This window comes from Cebidichthys violaceus, unplaced genomic scaffold, assembly GCF_023349555.1.
Source record: "Cebidichthys violaceus isolate CVI_PGR_0920_01 unplaced genomic scaffold, fCebVio1.0.p SCAF_7, whole genome shotgun sequence".
Classification (NCBI taxonomy): Eukaryota; Metazoa; Chordata; class Actinopteri; order Perciformes; family Stichaeidae; genus Cebidichthys; species Cebidichthys violaceus.
The window spans coordinates 17,114,810-17,129,687 of NW_027176927.1; the positions used below are offsets into that span (position 1 = coordinate 17,114,810).

At 44.1% G+C, this 14,878-nt stretch overlaps 1 protein-coding gene across 5 annotated transcripts in view; it reads right to left on the reverse strand.

Annotated features, from left to right (window-relative positions):
* LOC137891710 (CUB and sushi domain-containing protein 3-like) overlaps nt 1-14,878 on the reverse strand; it is a 197,386-nt gene that overhangs the window by 142,046 nt on the left and 40,462 nt on the right. For all 5 annotated transcript variants that reach the window (XM_068736465.1, XM_068736464.1, XM_068736461.1 and 2 more), the window contains exon 5: nt 6,155-6,389. In XM_068736465.1, the coding sequence (XP_068592566.1) occupies nt 6,155-6,389 (235 nt within the window). The remainder of the gene's footprint in view (nt 1-6,154; nt 6,390-14,878) is intronic.

A 14,878-nucleotide genomic window follows, 5' to 3' on the forward strand; every position in this document is an offset into this window, starting at 1 on the left:
GCTCCACTATTTAGAAGGATCTGCCTTCATGTTGTCTGTAGTGGAAGCTGCAAATTACCACACGACTTCTGCTCCAAGTCTAAAAGAGAATGGATGGTGACAATAAAGCTTCACCCATCCAGAAGTTGCATGGATGCTTCAGGCAGAACGGGAGTGATGTTACAAATTTAAGACCGGCGGAGGTGAATATACTGTTATCGCCACAGCAAAGTATGGCAGAGTAAGAGAAACACGATGCGCCATCACCAGTAAATAAAGGCTTAATGACGCCGTACAGAGGACTGAGTCCGACGTGTACGTCTGTGTCTGTGTGCGGCAAGACGTTCTCTTTATTCATACACACAATAATAGTGTGCCTGCCCCCCCCCAAAAAAAAGCAAAAGCTCTCTGCTACATGAAAACAACGTGAGGACAAAGTATACATTTTTTTTTTAAAAAAAGTATTGTGAGATCATTTGGGGGTCCAAATGAACACAGATGTGCTCAAAGGCTGGAGTCAGAGAAGGAAGACTTAGAAGAGAGACTTGACCTGAGGAAGCTGGAATCATCTTTTGCTTCCTTTGATGACTTGCATCTCAAGATGTCCTCACTGTTTATGTCTAGACTGTGATCACATTTTCAACTGCAGTCACAAGGTTATGAAAAAAGCACTGCCTAGTCTCCTCTCAACAGATGAGAACAGGGGAGTGTTGTCTTCTTGTTGCATCTCCCTCATCGCATATTGAGTGTAGGTATCACGGTATACAGCGGTATTAAATATCATATCGTGGACATTTGCTTATCTACTGCTAACATGTTTCAGTTATAGAACATGTTTATAACCATTCGTTCCTGCATAGATAGATAGATGGATGGATAGATAGATGGATAGATAATGCCTTTACAGAGAGTACTTATGAGTGCAGTGTTTTTATTCTGCACTTGGTTCCATCCAGATTGCAGCACGCTTCACATCATTGATTCGGTGCGTCTCAAGGAATGATGGTAGATTCTGACATAGGTTTGTGAGGCACCAAAGTGGTTCTGATCGGACAGGATGAGGGGTTAAAGGGAGCGCGGCAATCTCATCACAATACCAACGTAACGAGTCCCAGTGTGGAGGCGCTGTGGCCAAATGTGGCCTCGAGGGCAGAGCAATGAGTTGAAATCTCTGGTGTCTCCACGCCGTCTGACAGTGAGGCGGGTTCTACGTCGGTTCACCCCGGATAATGAGCTATCAATTCAAATTTATCCAAAAAAAAAAAAAAAAAAAAAAAGATTGGGCCAGGTGATCTTTTTCTCCCACCCATTTTCTATTTAAAAAAACTGGTTTAAAGAATATTATTTCTGATGAGGAAAAAGCTGTTGCTCTCTTACGTCTTCCTGGAGTCACCTCCTCAACAGAGACCGCTCAGGAGTTGCAATTATACAGTTTGGAGTGCGGTAGAGTGACCTCTGAGAACAGCCAGCCAGTCACCATCCACCCAGTGGCTCCTGACATTAATTGCCCCGGTGGAATACCAGGGTCACTTGTCAATTCAAATCCCCTCGATTGAACATTGCTGGCAGTCAGACTGCAGTAGGCGATGGCTTTTGGAGACATTTCGATGGGTTATATTTTGCCAGAGAAGATCAATAATAAATCCCAGGAAGGAGAAATTGAATCTAATACACATGGTAATTTAACCAAAAGTTTGTAATTTAGCCGCAGGGCACTTCTTGCTCTCACCCTGCTTTGAATATTGTATTCTTCCTCGGACGCCATTCAGCCACTCCGCAGGAATAGGGTAGTTTGCATTCAGTGACCCAAACAAATATTGGCAGATTGCTCGGAGAAATAGAAATCTATTCTAAAGCCTCAGCTTTCTTAGTACGCTCACAACATGCAGAGCGAGGTCACAGAACGCAATCCAAAAAACTAAATCTGCAAAGAAGCTGGAAGCTAGAAAGGTCAACAATAAGGATACGCATAGAGAGAAAAACCTACATAAACAGATCACAACATTCTCTAATTTCATTGCATATAAGCAAGAACGGTCTCCAACACCCGCAACGTCTTTCAGGTGTTATGATCCGTGTCCATATTTGAAAACATGAGTGACGTGTAATCTACAGCTTGTTGATTCTGCCCTTTGTGAACAGGGCTTTACAATCATATTAAAAGGTCAGGAGAACAACAGAGAACCTTTTTTCTTGGTCGAGCCGGACTCCAGTGTTGGCTTTTGTCAAAAGGAAACTGAGGGGTTTTTTTGTGTGTGTGTCTATTCTCGCTGTGATTGATGTGTAGCCTCGCATCAACCCTGCCCACTGTGACGACAGTGGGAATCAATAAACTCATTTGCAGACATCTGATAGAAATTTTCAAATTGATAAAAGGATAAAAGCTGCTAAGAGGTGTCAGCAAAACACACGTCTTGCCCCATAGTCTTGAATTTTGAATTCTATCAGAAATTGGTTTTAGTATTAGTCATAACCAATCATCCACTTTCAGGAAATTGCCTGGCAAAATTGGGCCGTTTAAAATGTTTTATAACAACAACTATTACGTCTGACAAAATGAAATAAACATTCAAATATTTTCAGTAATTACATGTTCATTAATTATGAACCGATTATTTTGCCATTTCTCATTCTCCAGTGCTGAAGCAGCCTGAAAGAGGTAAAGAGAAGATGCTGAATCTGGCTGACGTTGAGGTTTCAGGCTGTCAATCATCGTTAAGCGGCTCTAACCCTCAAGGGTACATTGACCGTTCGCCCGTCTCTGCCTGCAGCTGGTGCTATATGTTAGAACGCTGGGAGGTTTCGCTGTCCGGCGGCCTTGTGCGCAGTCAAAGAGAGCAATGACTTTTATGGGCATGTGAGAATTGGCCGCTCTGAATGCCGTTTGTTTGTTTACCTGGCCGCGTTGAAGCCATCTCTCTAAGATTCTGGTCCCGCTGCACTCAAGCTCACCGAGTCCCACCAGAATTGTAGGCTTTAAAACGAGAACTCGGCCTGACAGCCTCTGACATTTGGTGACATACAATAACATCATCTTGGGAGTTTCAAAGTGTTCGAGTGATGCATGGTGACCAGTCACCACACACACACACACACACACACACACACACACACACACACACACACACACACACACACACACACACACACACACACACACACACACACACACACACACACACACACTAACAACAACTCCCGCCTATAAAAGGCGCTGCTTGTTGAGCTGCTTTGACTGCCTAAATTACACAGGAGGTGTCTTTTCTTCTTTGGGCTGCAAACAAAAAGTGAGCTGAAGATTTCGGTTCACTCCTTGGGGTTATGACTCCATTGATAACAGACAGGGCACCTGGGAAAGTATGGATTACCTGACATCCCTCTAATTGCTTGGGCCTTTAGATAAGGTTATAGATAGAGAAGAAGAAGAAAGCCTGTTGTAGACGGAGGCAATAAAGTATTCCCTGAAAGTGTAGGATAGCACGTTAGACGCCGTTGGTTATTGGTATTACGTTTCCTTGCTTACAGTTATGATTTGTTTTGGCTTAATGTAATACATTCACGCAATTTATTTGCAATTCAGTTGTTGTTTAGGAAACCTAATGCGAGCCATTGCTCCATAGCCAGTGCTCAAAACAAGAACCTCTATAGATGTAACTCAAATTAAACAATGCATTGTTTTCACCTTGTTTTCCATGAGGACGTGAGGCATTGAAGTGTGGTACAGAGCATTTCAAAGATTTGCTTCCACTCAGCAACAACAGTCTCCAACGGGTGACCATATTTCACGACCAGAGGACTCGTGAATAAAACTAAATAGTAATTAAATGTATGTAAATAATAAACCACTCGGAGCCATTTTTTCTGAAATCATGAAAAAGCAGGGAGACACAAGACGACACAAAGCATTGCTCCGTCGGCGTAAGAGTTAATTTCGGAGCTTTTTATACCTAAGAGAAGAGGGCCGCGTGACGGTTTGTCAAAACACATCAGAGTCATTCCATATCAGCTCCCTGTCAAACTCTCTTAAGCTCCGTCAACATGCAATACTTAGCAGTCATCACCACACTGGGAGCACCTCTCCTTTTGACTCCCTCTGTCTCCCACTGACACAGTGTCTGCCTCTCTCTCTCCCTCTCACTTCGGATGACAACTCTCAGGGACAACAAAGCTTGTAGCTCAGTGATTGATTAGAGCTTCTTTCAGCCAATTATAATTAATGCCCGGCAGGATCGCATAAAGCTGGCAAATGCTGCCGTTCACTCGGGACGTGGGAGAGACGGATAACCTTAGCCTCAGGGTTGGGGGTCAAAGCCGTTTCATATTTCCTGGTTTCATTTGGGAATGACTTCGACTATGCAGAAAGCCATAACGCAAAGTGTCTGAGGGCTGCTTTTAAAACAAAACTCTGCAGAAGATTTCAAGTGCACATTAATTTGAATTATGAAAATGGAATCATGTGCCCTCTCTGTGAAATGATTGAATTCATTTAGAACCACTAGGCATACTTAAAACATTTTCCTGCACACAACTGTCCATGAAAAATCATTAAAACAGGTACATTTGCATGCCAGCTGTGTGTTTCCCTTAAGTTCCCAACGCATGCGGCTGATTCTGAAGTGCTGCTCTTATAAAATATTACATGGTCATGCTCCACCACACGCACAGAACCTTTGTTCTGCTTCAAGATCACAGCAGGCAGGCCTCCTCGTTATCCCAAGAGCTGAGGCGTCATCCTCAGGCAGTGCAGCCTTGTCTCTCTCCCCCCCCCCTTTGGAATACATGTAGAGCTGCCGATACAGAAGCCAGCTCGCCTGCGATCCGTCAATCCAGACTCAAAGCGTGTTTATTCTCTCTATGTGAAACCTGTTCTTTGTGTCATGATTAAATATACAGTAGTTCAGTCTCTATAGCGCAGGAAAATGACTCGGATAGGGAAATAAACGATGATATCAAACCAAATGTGACATTATTGAATCATAACCCCATTGTTTTAGTTTATTACACTAACTTTAAGAACATACTGTTCACTCGTGCAATTGCCTTTTTCAAACCTACAGCTCTTTATTGCCCCCCAGCCACCCAAATGATGGCAGGTCTCTCTTTGCATTTCATTTCTATTTTCTATACGCTTATGTTTTCAAGGGAGTTCTTCCATGGATTCAGTTTTTGAAGTTCAGCTGTTGGCAGGGACATATCGGGACTGAAAGACTTTGAGATGGAGAGGCCTTTAATGCGAGCGCTCCCGGCACAAGTAAGCGATTATTTTGATAACACTAAAGAGAAATCTGATGACGCTGAAGACCTTCAAAGCACTTTGGGGCGTCTCGCCGACCCCCGCAGCCTCGGGTTGTACGCACACGTCACCGCCGCACTGAATCAAAACTCCTCGGCCAGCCAAGCCGAGGTGAGGTGGGACACGAGTCACGGTTCGTCGCATTCTCAATGAAATGACTGTGCCAATCGGACTGCAATAAAAACGAGGATCGGTCCAAATTGGGAAGGGCCGCTCGTCTCCCCCCTCAACACTGACAGAATTAGATTGGCCCAGGCTGACGGGCGGCGTTCCGCTCTGCGCCGTCTGCGGAGGCGAAGGCCAGGCTGCTCCACGCCACGGCCAAGGACCATACGGTAACTACTGACATCAGAAATTGAAAAATAAAAACTCTACGACCACCGTCCGGTTTGGCCTGGAACGGCTCAGCAGTTCGGGAGTCTTCCCAAACTTTCCGATGGCCAATCAGCACCTGGCTGTGGGCCTGTAAAGCCCAGTGAAACATTGCATGTGACCATGGGCCACACAAACAAACATGACTTCACTACTTACTTTATTGGAACTTTAACTTGACAATCAAAACCGTCAAACACACTAATTGTGATTAAAGTGTGTGTGCATATCTGGATTTCTTACTTTCTGGCCTACATTTGGTTTTTGGCAGCCCTGTCTTCTCACAGAATATAGGCCATGAATCACTATAGTACCACAAAAAATAAATCTGTAGAGGATTTAGTGAACGTTATCTCTGTCTAACCAGTGCATGAGCCAACAACACTTCATCCTCACTGCAACCTCATCACACCTTTCTGTTAACACCTCATCAATGTCATCCAACACATTCACCCTCCAACACACTACAGTCACGCACCACACACCACACACCCTCACGGCCCAACTCACCAGATGGTTGTCGGTTCGGATCCCTCTACTTCCAGATAATCCGACTTCTCCTCCATCTGAAATTCGGTGAATACTAGGGAAATGGTGTCCCCTGGATCTGCCAGGATGGTCCACTTGCACTCCCCACTGCTGCCCAGGCCTCCGGCCCCGCCACCAGCAGACTCACCGCTGGGGATATCGAAGCTGGAGATGAGCCCGCTGGTGCCCCTCAGGGTGCCGCCACACGTGTCTTCAGCTGTCAATCACGGGGGGGGGGGGGGGGAGAACAGACACATGGTCTCTGGGTTATTTCAGAGGTATTACTCAAAGGTCAACATGGGGGGAAAAGTGGCTTTAGGCATAAAACATCTGTACCTGTCCCCTCAGATAAATTCAAACCAGAGAGAGACCAATGATTGAGCTCATGTTAGAGGACCATTCAGACACATCACTTCGTTTTTCCACACATCCGCAGGTCGTCAGGCCCAGTATCTACAGCTGATTCCAGTTCAGTTATGGGATTGCTGACAACATGAAACATGAGATTACAAAAAGGTGGCCACTGTCTTTTTTTACAGTGGCAAGAATCGTCAAGCATTCAGACGGGCAGAGCTATTAATCAATTACTGAAAGTCCCAAATATCTCCTTTGTGCCATTTCTCTCTTTTCCCCGATCTTGTGTCCTCCCTCAATCCGAGAGTTAGTAATTCATCATTGTGTCCTCAGTGCCCCACTCATGTTTCAGGAAACAAACAAATGGTGATAAACAGGGCTTGTAATGCTGTGAAATTGTATATTTTTTTCTCCAATGTGGGAAGCGTGGCACGTCAGTTGAATGTTAATGCTCTCTACCATAACAGTGGCTTGCTCTCTTTCACTCCACGTCCCTGTTCCCTTCTCTCCCCCACCCTGTCTTACATCTCTCCATCGCTCTCACTCCATTCCTCTCCTCCGAGCCCTCTCAGATCTTTCTACTATTACTCACCACCCTCCCCTCCACCTCTGTATCCGGTTTTTCTCCCCAAAGAATTCTAATGATGGCAGGGCTTTCACAGTTTTCACATCATTTAAGACTAATATGTGACACTCAGCTGTGCCAGCTGAAACCTTTGATGGCTCAGCGCTCCACTCAGGGCTGTCAGAACTGCCAGCCTTGGAACGTTCCTGTATGCCGCGTTACACAATTGGTCAAGGAACAAGGAAGCGGGTGTATGAATTCAAAAGAAGATAAAAAAAAGGGGGGGAAAGATGGGAGAGCAGGAGCTGCTAGTTAACTTGATCCGTGTCCTTTGACACACTAGCTGTAGCATAGCAAGTGATCAAAGTCTTCATAGGGAGGGCAGAGATGGCACTGATACTGTGTGAGACATCAGTGCTGTACACACACACACACACACACACACACACACCTTCAGCATTGTGACAACAAAAGCATGTGGAGTCATGATTTGTTCCTGGTTTGAAATCGTCGCCATCTCCACCGTATAACACTCATCCTGAGTGACAAATTATACGTCCCCTCAACGCATTCAAGATGACATCCCAAAGAGCGCCCAGCACATTTGAAGAGTAATTGGCTATTGCCTGAAATTAAATGGATATTAAAGTGCTGTGAGTCTGACCAAAGGAGCCACATCACTTTTTAAACCTCGATGACAGACAGGGGGGCAGCTCAAAGTGTCTTCATGGCCGTCAAGGCAAAGAGAGCAAGAAAGAAGTGGTGGAGAAGTGTTCGATAATGAGAGGGAGGTGAGTGTAGCAGAGAAGATGGAATACAACAACAACAACAACAACAACAACAACAACAACAACAACAAATCAAGAATGAGAGAGAAGAAAAGGATACAGAACGGGAGAAAGATTTAACATCTTTACAATCCAAACCCATCCTCATTCATTAGTGACTCGTCTAAATGTTTGCAAATGTCACCTGCCTCGGACGCTTACCGTCGAGTCTTAAGCTCCTACATCTCATTCAGATCGTACGTCGCCCCTCTTACACCCGCCGTCGATCATAACATCAGAAATCAGATTTAGACACAAAGTTATGAAATGAATCAACTCATTTAGCACGGCTTATACTGTGCATGTCTTAAAGGAACAGTGTGTAAGATGCGTTGGCATCTGGTGGTGAGGTTGACTGAGCCCGGGTTTGGTTTGTCCGTTCTGGGCTCCTGTAGAAACATGGCAGACTCCTTGAAGAAGACCTGCTCCCTATGCAGAAATAAATAGTTCATTCTAAGCTAATGAAAACATATTTAGGAATATTATATTCCACTTCTATCAATACATCCTCCTCAATTCTACCTATGTTCCTTTAAAATGGAACTTAAAATAAAAAGAGCGACTTTGTTTTATGCCAAAAACACACCAGAGGTGCTGATTGATTCTGTCCCAACGTTAAAATAAAACCTGAAACTCCAGAATCATTCAGTTTGCTGGTAAATTTGGCGTGAATGCTAAACACCACACAGTTAAATTAAAATCTAAACCTTTTGTATTATGATTGCCACTAAATATGATGGAAGTTAGGTGCAGGTTTTGGACTAAACCCGATTGTCGCCACAGTTTTCAACATGTTCATTTAATGAATGGATCTGGGTCGGACAGTGATGCAGCTAGGAACATGGGCTTCTTCCAGAGCTGCTTGGGCTAGCGTAGACGCATCAGTGCCATTTAGTGAGCAGGTGATTCCTTTTCTATACGAGCTACATTTGCAATAGTCAAGAGAAAAATATTGTAAAATAGAAAATAAAGATCGTGTACATGTGTCAACTCAACGCTCACTTCACACTACCCCTCAGTGCTCAGGATGCGTTGGAGGCTATAACAGAATTGCATATGTACTTACAGTATAAAAAGACACATTGCCACTTTTTCATATTGTTAAACGTGAAAGGAAAACAACCGGCACAATTATCCAAGAATCTGCAGAGCATCTGTAGGGCCTCGGGGCATCGTACGATGAAAACTTGATGTACAAATCGATCAAACATTAGCGCACAGCAGTGAGCCTCCGTACTGTAGATTATAAAGTAGGCCTCGAGGTGCATGTAGACAGCGAGCAGAAACCGCAGGCTGCCATTCAGCACCGCCTGTGTTTCTAGTTGTGACTGGAAGGCAAAGAGGCCAAAAACGTTGCAACCGTAGCAAATGATACCACTGACATCATAGAGGAAGAAAAAAAAAAGAGAGAGAGAGAGAGAGAGAGAGAGAGAGAGAGAGAGAGAGAGAGAGAGAGAGAGAGAAAGGCAATGAAAAGGCTCTCACGAAACCATAAACAAAAATGAAAGCCCTTCTTTGTTCCTCAGACCAAAATAGGATGCTGGAACAAATAAAAAGAATAGCTCCTTTATAGTTTCCTCTGAAGTGGTTTCCATGATAACAGACTTGCTCTCTGATCGTCTTTGAACATCATTCAACTCGGGTGGCGCCGGCAGAGGCTGGGTGCAAAAGTGTGAGTGACAGGTATAATAGGTAGACTGAAAATAGCTGCCTACTGTCTGAGAGCAACTTTAAAAGGCGGAGCATTTAACACTGACAACTAATAAGGCAGCAAAAAAAACTATTTGTAATGTAAAGATATAGAGTGATGTCTACCTGAGAATAAAGTCCCTCTCCTTGTGTGTGTGTGTGTGTGTGTGTGTGTGTGTGTGTGTGTGTGTGTGTGTGTGTGTGTGTGTGTCGTTATCAGAGCTCCTCCTTGCTTTGTTGACATAGCCCTGCCGCACGTGCTTTTAGTGCATGTTAGTGCATGTTAGTGCACGTGAGCGTGCCCCACTGGCTTGCTCACGGCTGCTGCTCTGCTCTGCTCTCATATTTCGGTTACAGCTGATAACGCCGTCCCGGGCCGAGAGCGTCGTCGCAGCACCAACCCTCAGGTTCCCCCCTCGGTTAACACCGCCAGCTCCTTCAGCACTTCAGCCGTAGTTTGCACCGTTGACATGTTGAGAGCTGTTGTGAGGCAATCACAAACCTTCCCAATCTCGGATCTGCACCTTTAAGAGACGTTTTGGTCAAACCTAAAAAGCTGCAAGTCATTCTCTGGTTTGTGTAACGATGGATTCAGCACAGGGCTTCCTCAAAGGTATGGGATGGATTTCCACCACTACGCTCATGAACGTGTTTACAGTTTTGCGTGAATGCTTGAGAGTAATTCATTATTGTGAATAAACATTAAAACAGGTTTCTTAGCTGTTTCTTTGAGACACATCAATGCATGTTTCTGTAATTCATCAACCGGCGAGCTGCTGTCTGCAACTCAAAAAAATAATAAAATGGCTTTGCAGCATTTTAAATGGCTTCAACTGTATAATGCCTTACAGGTTCCATATATATGTATATATACACACACACACACACACACACACACGCAGCGTTTCATTGGAACACATGGCAGCATTTGAGGTACAGTGTGCCAACGAGGTTTAGTGACTTAAAAGAGGCACTGAATGCTGGGCAATGTGTTCCCGAGCAAATCATTAAGAGCATGCTCTGCATTTAAAGACGAAGGAGGATCCGTCTCTTTTAAAGACGGTGGCGGTGTAAAAAAGAAAGAAGATGGTGGTGAGGATTAGGACTGCTTTAGCTGAGCTCATTTACATCCCCGGCATCAGCAATCTAATGCTACTTGAGGAGGGATTAAGCCTCTCTCCCCTTGACTTTGATCAGATATACAACACTTGTCTTTCTACTTAGAAATATTCACCCCCAAGGATATAAGGAATGGAGCTCATGTATAATTTGACACTACCTTAGGTTTCTCCTTTGTAATAACTCCTGTGTTAATGCATAGGCAGTGACTGTGTCTACAGTAAGCCGCTCACTTGCTCAGCTGCAAGTTATGTTAAATATTGATAACGCTGGGACGGATCAAAGAGATATACAATGATTGCAGAGATGCAATTTCCTATTGCATCACGCATTTTGCTGTATATCATTTTCCTTACATAATGAAAATTACAATGAATGCCAACTCATTCTTACAATGAATAATGAGAGAAGAGGAAGGGGATTCAATAAACAAAATGGCACCGCAGCACTAATCACGTCGTTGCATAAGGGCGAGGGATTTGATCATTTTTGTTTACTGAAAATAATGATATTCACATCGTGTTATTATCCTCGTGACATCAATGAGTTTTGAATGCGAGGATCCCGTCTGTTGCCTAATTCTTAACCCAAATGCGATTACAAAGGTTGCTTGTTATCAGCCTCATGAAATTAATGTAAGGACTTCTGGCAGCAGCTTGGTGAGGATATTGAGCTATTTCCATATCAGATCTAACTGCGGAGGACAATTTAAGCACTCGTCTGGACGGAGAAACCCGCCATGGGCAGGTGAAAATGTTCTAATTTCAGTCTTCAACAGCTGAAAAGGCACTGCAGAGAGAATCGAGCTTTAGTCCAGTCGCATCATCAGACACGGAGATGTTGTAAAGGAGCACGGTTTGTCCCGAGTCTCTTATTCTGCTGGACGGTGGACCATATTCTCATGTTACCACGTTTGCTCTCTCACTGCCCGGCTTAATGAACGTCCAGAGACAAATGAGATGGAGGGAACCAAAAGCGGACTCCTGGGAGGTGCAGTAGCAGCTCGCGATTAGAATAGCCATTAGTTCTCCGTCTCGCTGCCTTTCTGCTTGGAGTTGATGCGGTCTGTTGTTTTTTATGTCCGTCTCTCTCTCGGTCCCTGACTCTACACACTTCTAACATCCCTCCGCTCGGATCTTCTTACCTCGCTCTGCTTTACTGTCAACCTTTCAAGCTCTATCGTCTCGTTTTAAAGTGACAAAGGACAAACGCACATTTACGGTTCATCTAAATGGGGGAACACCCTGCATTACGATGTCTTCACAGTAACTAAAGTATATTATTATGGGACACCCATAATCCTGACAATCAATTCTGCTTTTCTCAATAATAGAGATAAATAAACATGATGGTTGTGTGTGGGTTGTTTTATAAAGGAGACAAAATAAGGAAATGAAATACTAAATTGCATCACTGATCCATACTGATTTCCATGTTGTGCCTCCAGGTTAAAAAAACTGCAGTGACCACTTTTAATGAACTCTACTGAATATACTTCTATGTGATAATTCCACAGTTTAGGAATGAGGTTTGGTCAAATATGGGTTCCTGTTTTAAACACATGTTTTCATTGTGGATCTGTGCTGCGTGTCTCCCTGCCCTGTCCTTTTTCCCTCCTCTGTTCCTCTGTCTTCCTGTCAGCCGTACAGCCAGAGGACCGCGAAGCTGGACGAGAATGGAGAAGAGAACTGGGAGAAAGATGAAAGAGGAAGAGACGGTAACAAAAGGAGGTGACCGGTTGAGAGACTGAGGGGGGGAGGGGGGGGGGGGGGGGGGGGGGGGGGGGGAGGGGGGGTTGCTGTGTTGCTGTGTGTTTAGTGTGAAACAATTGGTGATGAGCAGAAAGGGCAGGATCTCTGAGGAAATCAGATCAAAGGACCATCTGTCCACATACAGGAGCCGGGCAGCATTTAGTCTTGTGTGTTTGTGAGAAAGTAAGTGTGAGTGAGTGAGTGAAAAAGAGAGAGAGAGAACGAGAAAGAGAAATTAAAATAGAAAGAGAAATAGAAAGGGAGAATGAAAAAGAGGCTCAAGTGGTGCCCGGTCCAAAAAAGAGGAGTGATGTTTCTGGCCTGTGGCAATAGAGGCTAACACCATCCTTAAATGGAAAGGAACCCTCCATCTGCAGCTTTCTGTTCCCTCCAAGCTTTTCCATTTCTCAATCATATACCGAGCGTTTCCTCTTTGCTCTGCCTTGCGCTGTAGAATGAGTTGGCATGAGTAAATTTGCTCTGCTGGCTTTGGGATTTCTTTGGCCCGTATATTGAAATGGGAGGGAGAGATCTTTGACTCTTTCAGTATATTCTCTCTTCTGGTAGGATGACTTTGCATATCTTAGACCTGGTAGTCCACCAGCATCAAAATGCATTAAATGGATTTAATTAAGAGATTATTTCCTGAGTTTCATCTCAATAAAGAAAACTAAAGAATAATCTGCTTAAAGAAAGAGGCAATTCAAAATACACACAGACCTACTCCGAATACATGTTCAAGAGGTTTTATTTTTGATTCAGTAAATCATTGGAAGGTCGGCTCTTAACAGGCTATTTCCAGTGAACAGCAGTGTGGAATACGCCCCGTGTACAGCAATAACAAGACACAAGCGTGTTAGAGTGGTAGGAAATGATCAGTATACGGGAATAGCTTTCAATCATTCTCTCTAAGAGCTTCTGCCTAACGTCACTTTATGTTCCTCTCAGTGTACGGTGTGAAAACAACAAAGAGAACCGTCAAGGCTTCCCTGACTAAAAGTGAGACCACAGCAGCACTTCCTGGTGGTTTGGGGTAGAGGGAGGTTGATTTTGTCAACTAATCGATTCGTTTATTTAATCAAGAGAGCTGTAAAACAATCATGTAAAACAATCATGCAAAAGCTCCACTTTAAATGTTGTGTTTACCATAGATTGCTCATTAGCTTTTGGAAATTGGTCATTCAGCATAAAAAAAAAAGCATAAAGAACAACTAATCAAACCAAAATGGACCGATTAGTCGACTAATCGATTAAGAGGAGGCAAACGCAGCTAAAGCAATGAAAAGGGTGTTAATAACCTGGACTATGAGCATCACAGGTTTGAGGTTCACCCAAACTGCAATAAATATATTAGCACCTTAAAAGCGCTGCTGTGTTTAACATTATGAACATTAATATAGCAGCTAACAACTACTTGCCATGTGTAGATATTGAGGAGTGATGTGTGAGCAGAGAATGCAGTGGATCCCCCTCTGTGTCTGTCACTATCCGAGCTTCTCCTCGCTTTGTTTAACATAGCCGGGCGGTCCGTGTGAGCCTGAGTAAACTATGCTAGTTAGTCATGTTGGTGCATGTGAGCGTGCCCCGCTGGTTAGCTCATGGGCCCTGCGTGGAATGCTCTCATATGGCGGTTACAGGTGATAATGGCGTACTATTTAGTATGTCAGAAAAATATGAAGTATGTCCCAATAAGAAGTATGTCGAGTGCAGTGCCCTAAAACACCGGGATGGTTCACTACATTTTGCAGTATGCAAGCCGGCATGCTTTTCTGGCTATTTTGACCCACAATGCATGAGCAAAGGAGTCAAAGATCAAGGGGCCATGTCATGAGGAAGTATATCCCAATGTGATGCACACTGCATGCTAGAGTGTGTACTTTGTAAGGGCAGCTGCAATATGTACTAAAAGTAGAAAGAAAAAAGTATGCAATTTAGAGCGCAGCTACTTTCAGCTCTTTCAGCTACTTTCAGCTCCTTTCAGCTCTTTCAGCTCCTTTCAGCTCTTTCAGCTCCTTTCAGCTCTTTCAGCTACTTACAGTTCTTTCAGCTCTTTCAGCTATTTTCAGCTCTTTCAGCTACTTTCAGCTACTTTCAGCTACTTTCAGCTCTTTCAGCTACTTTCAGCTACTTTCAGCTCTTTCGGCGTAGTTCGCACTTAGCGCTGTTAGCAACATTAGCTGTGAGCTGCCAGATCAACCGGCAACATGTTGAGAGGCAATTGAAATGCTCCCGATCTCGGATCTTGCACCTTTAAACAAATGTCCAAATGGAGATTCAGACAAGCCTTTAACACTGATTAAACCTAGCTTGCCTACACTGAGCTGCTACCAGTGATTGCAGCACAAACACTTCTGAATCTACACCAGCATAGCCTCTAAGAGAGCACTTGCAGTATCTATGA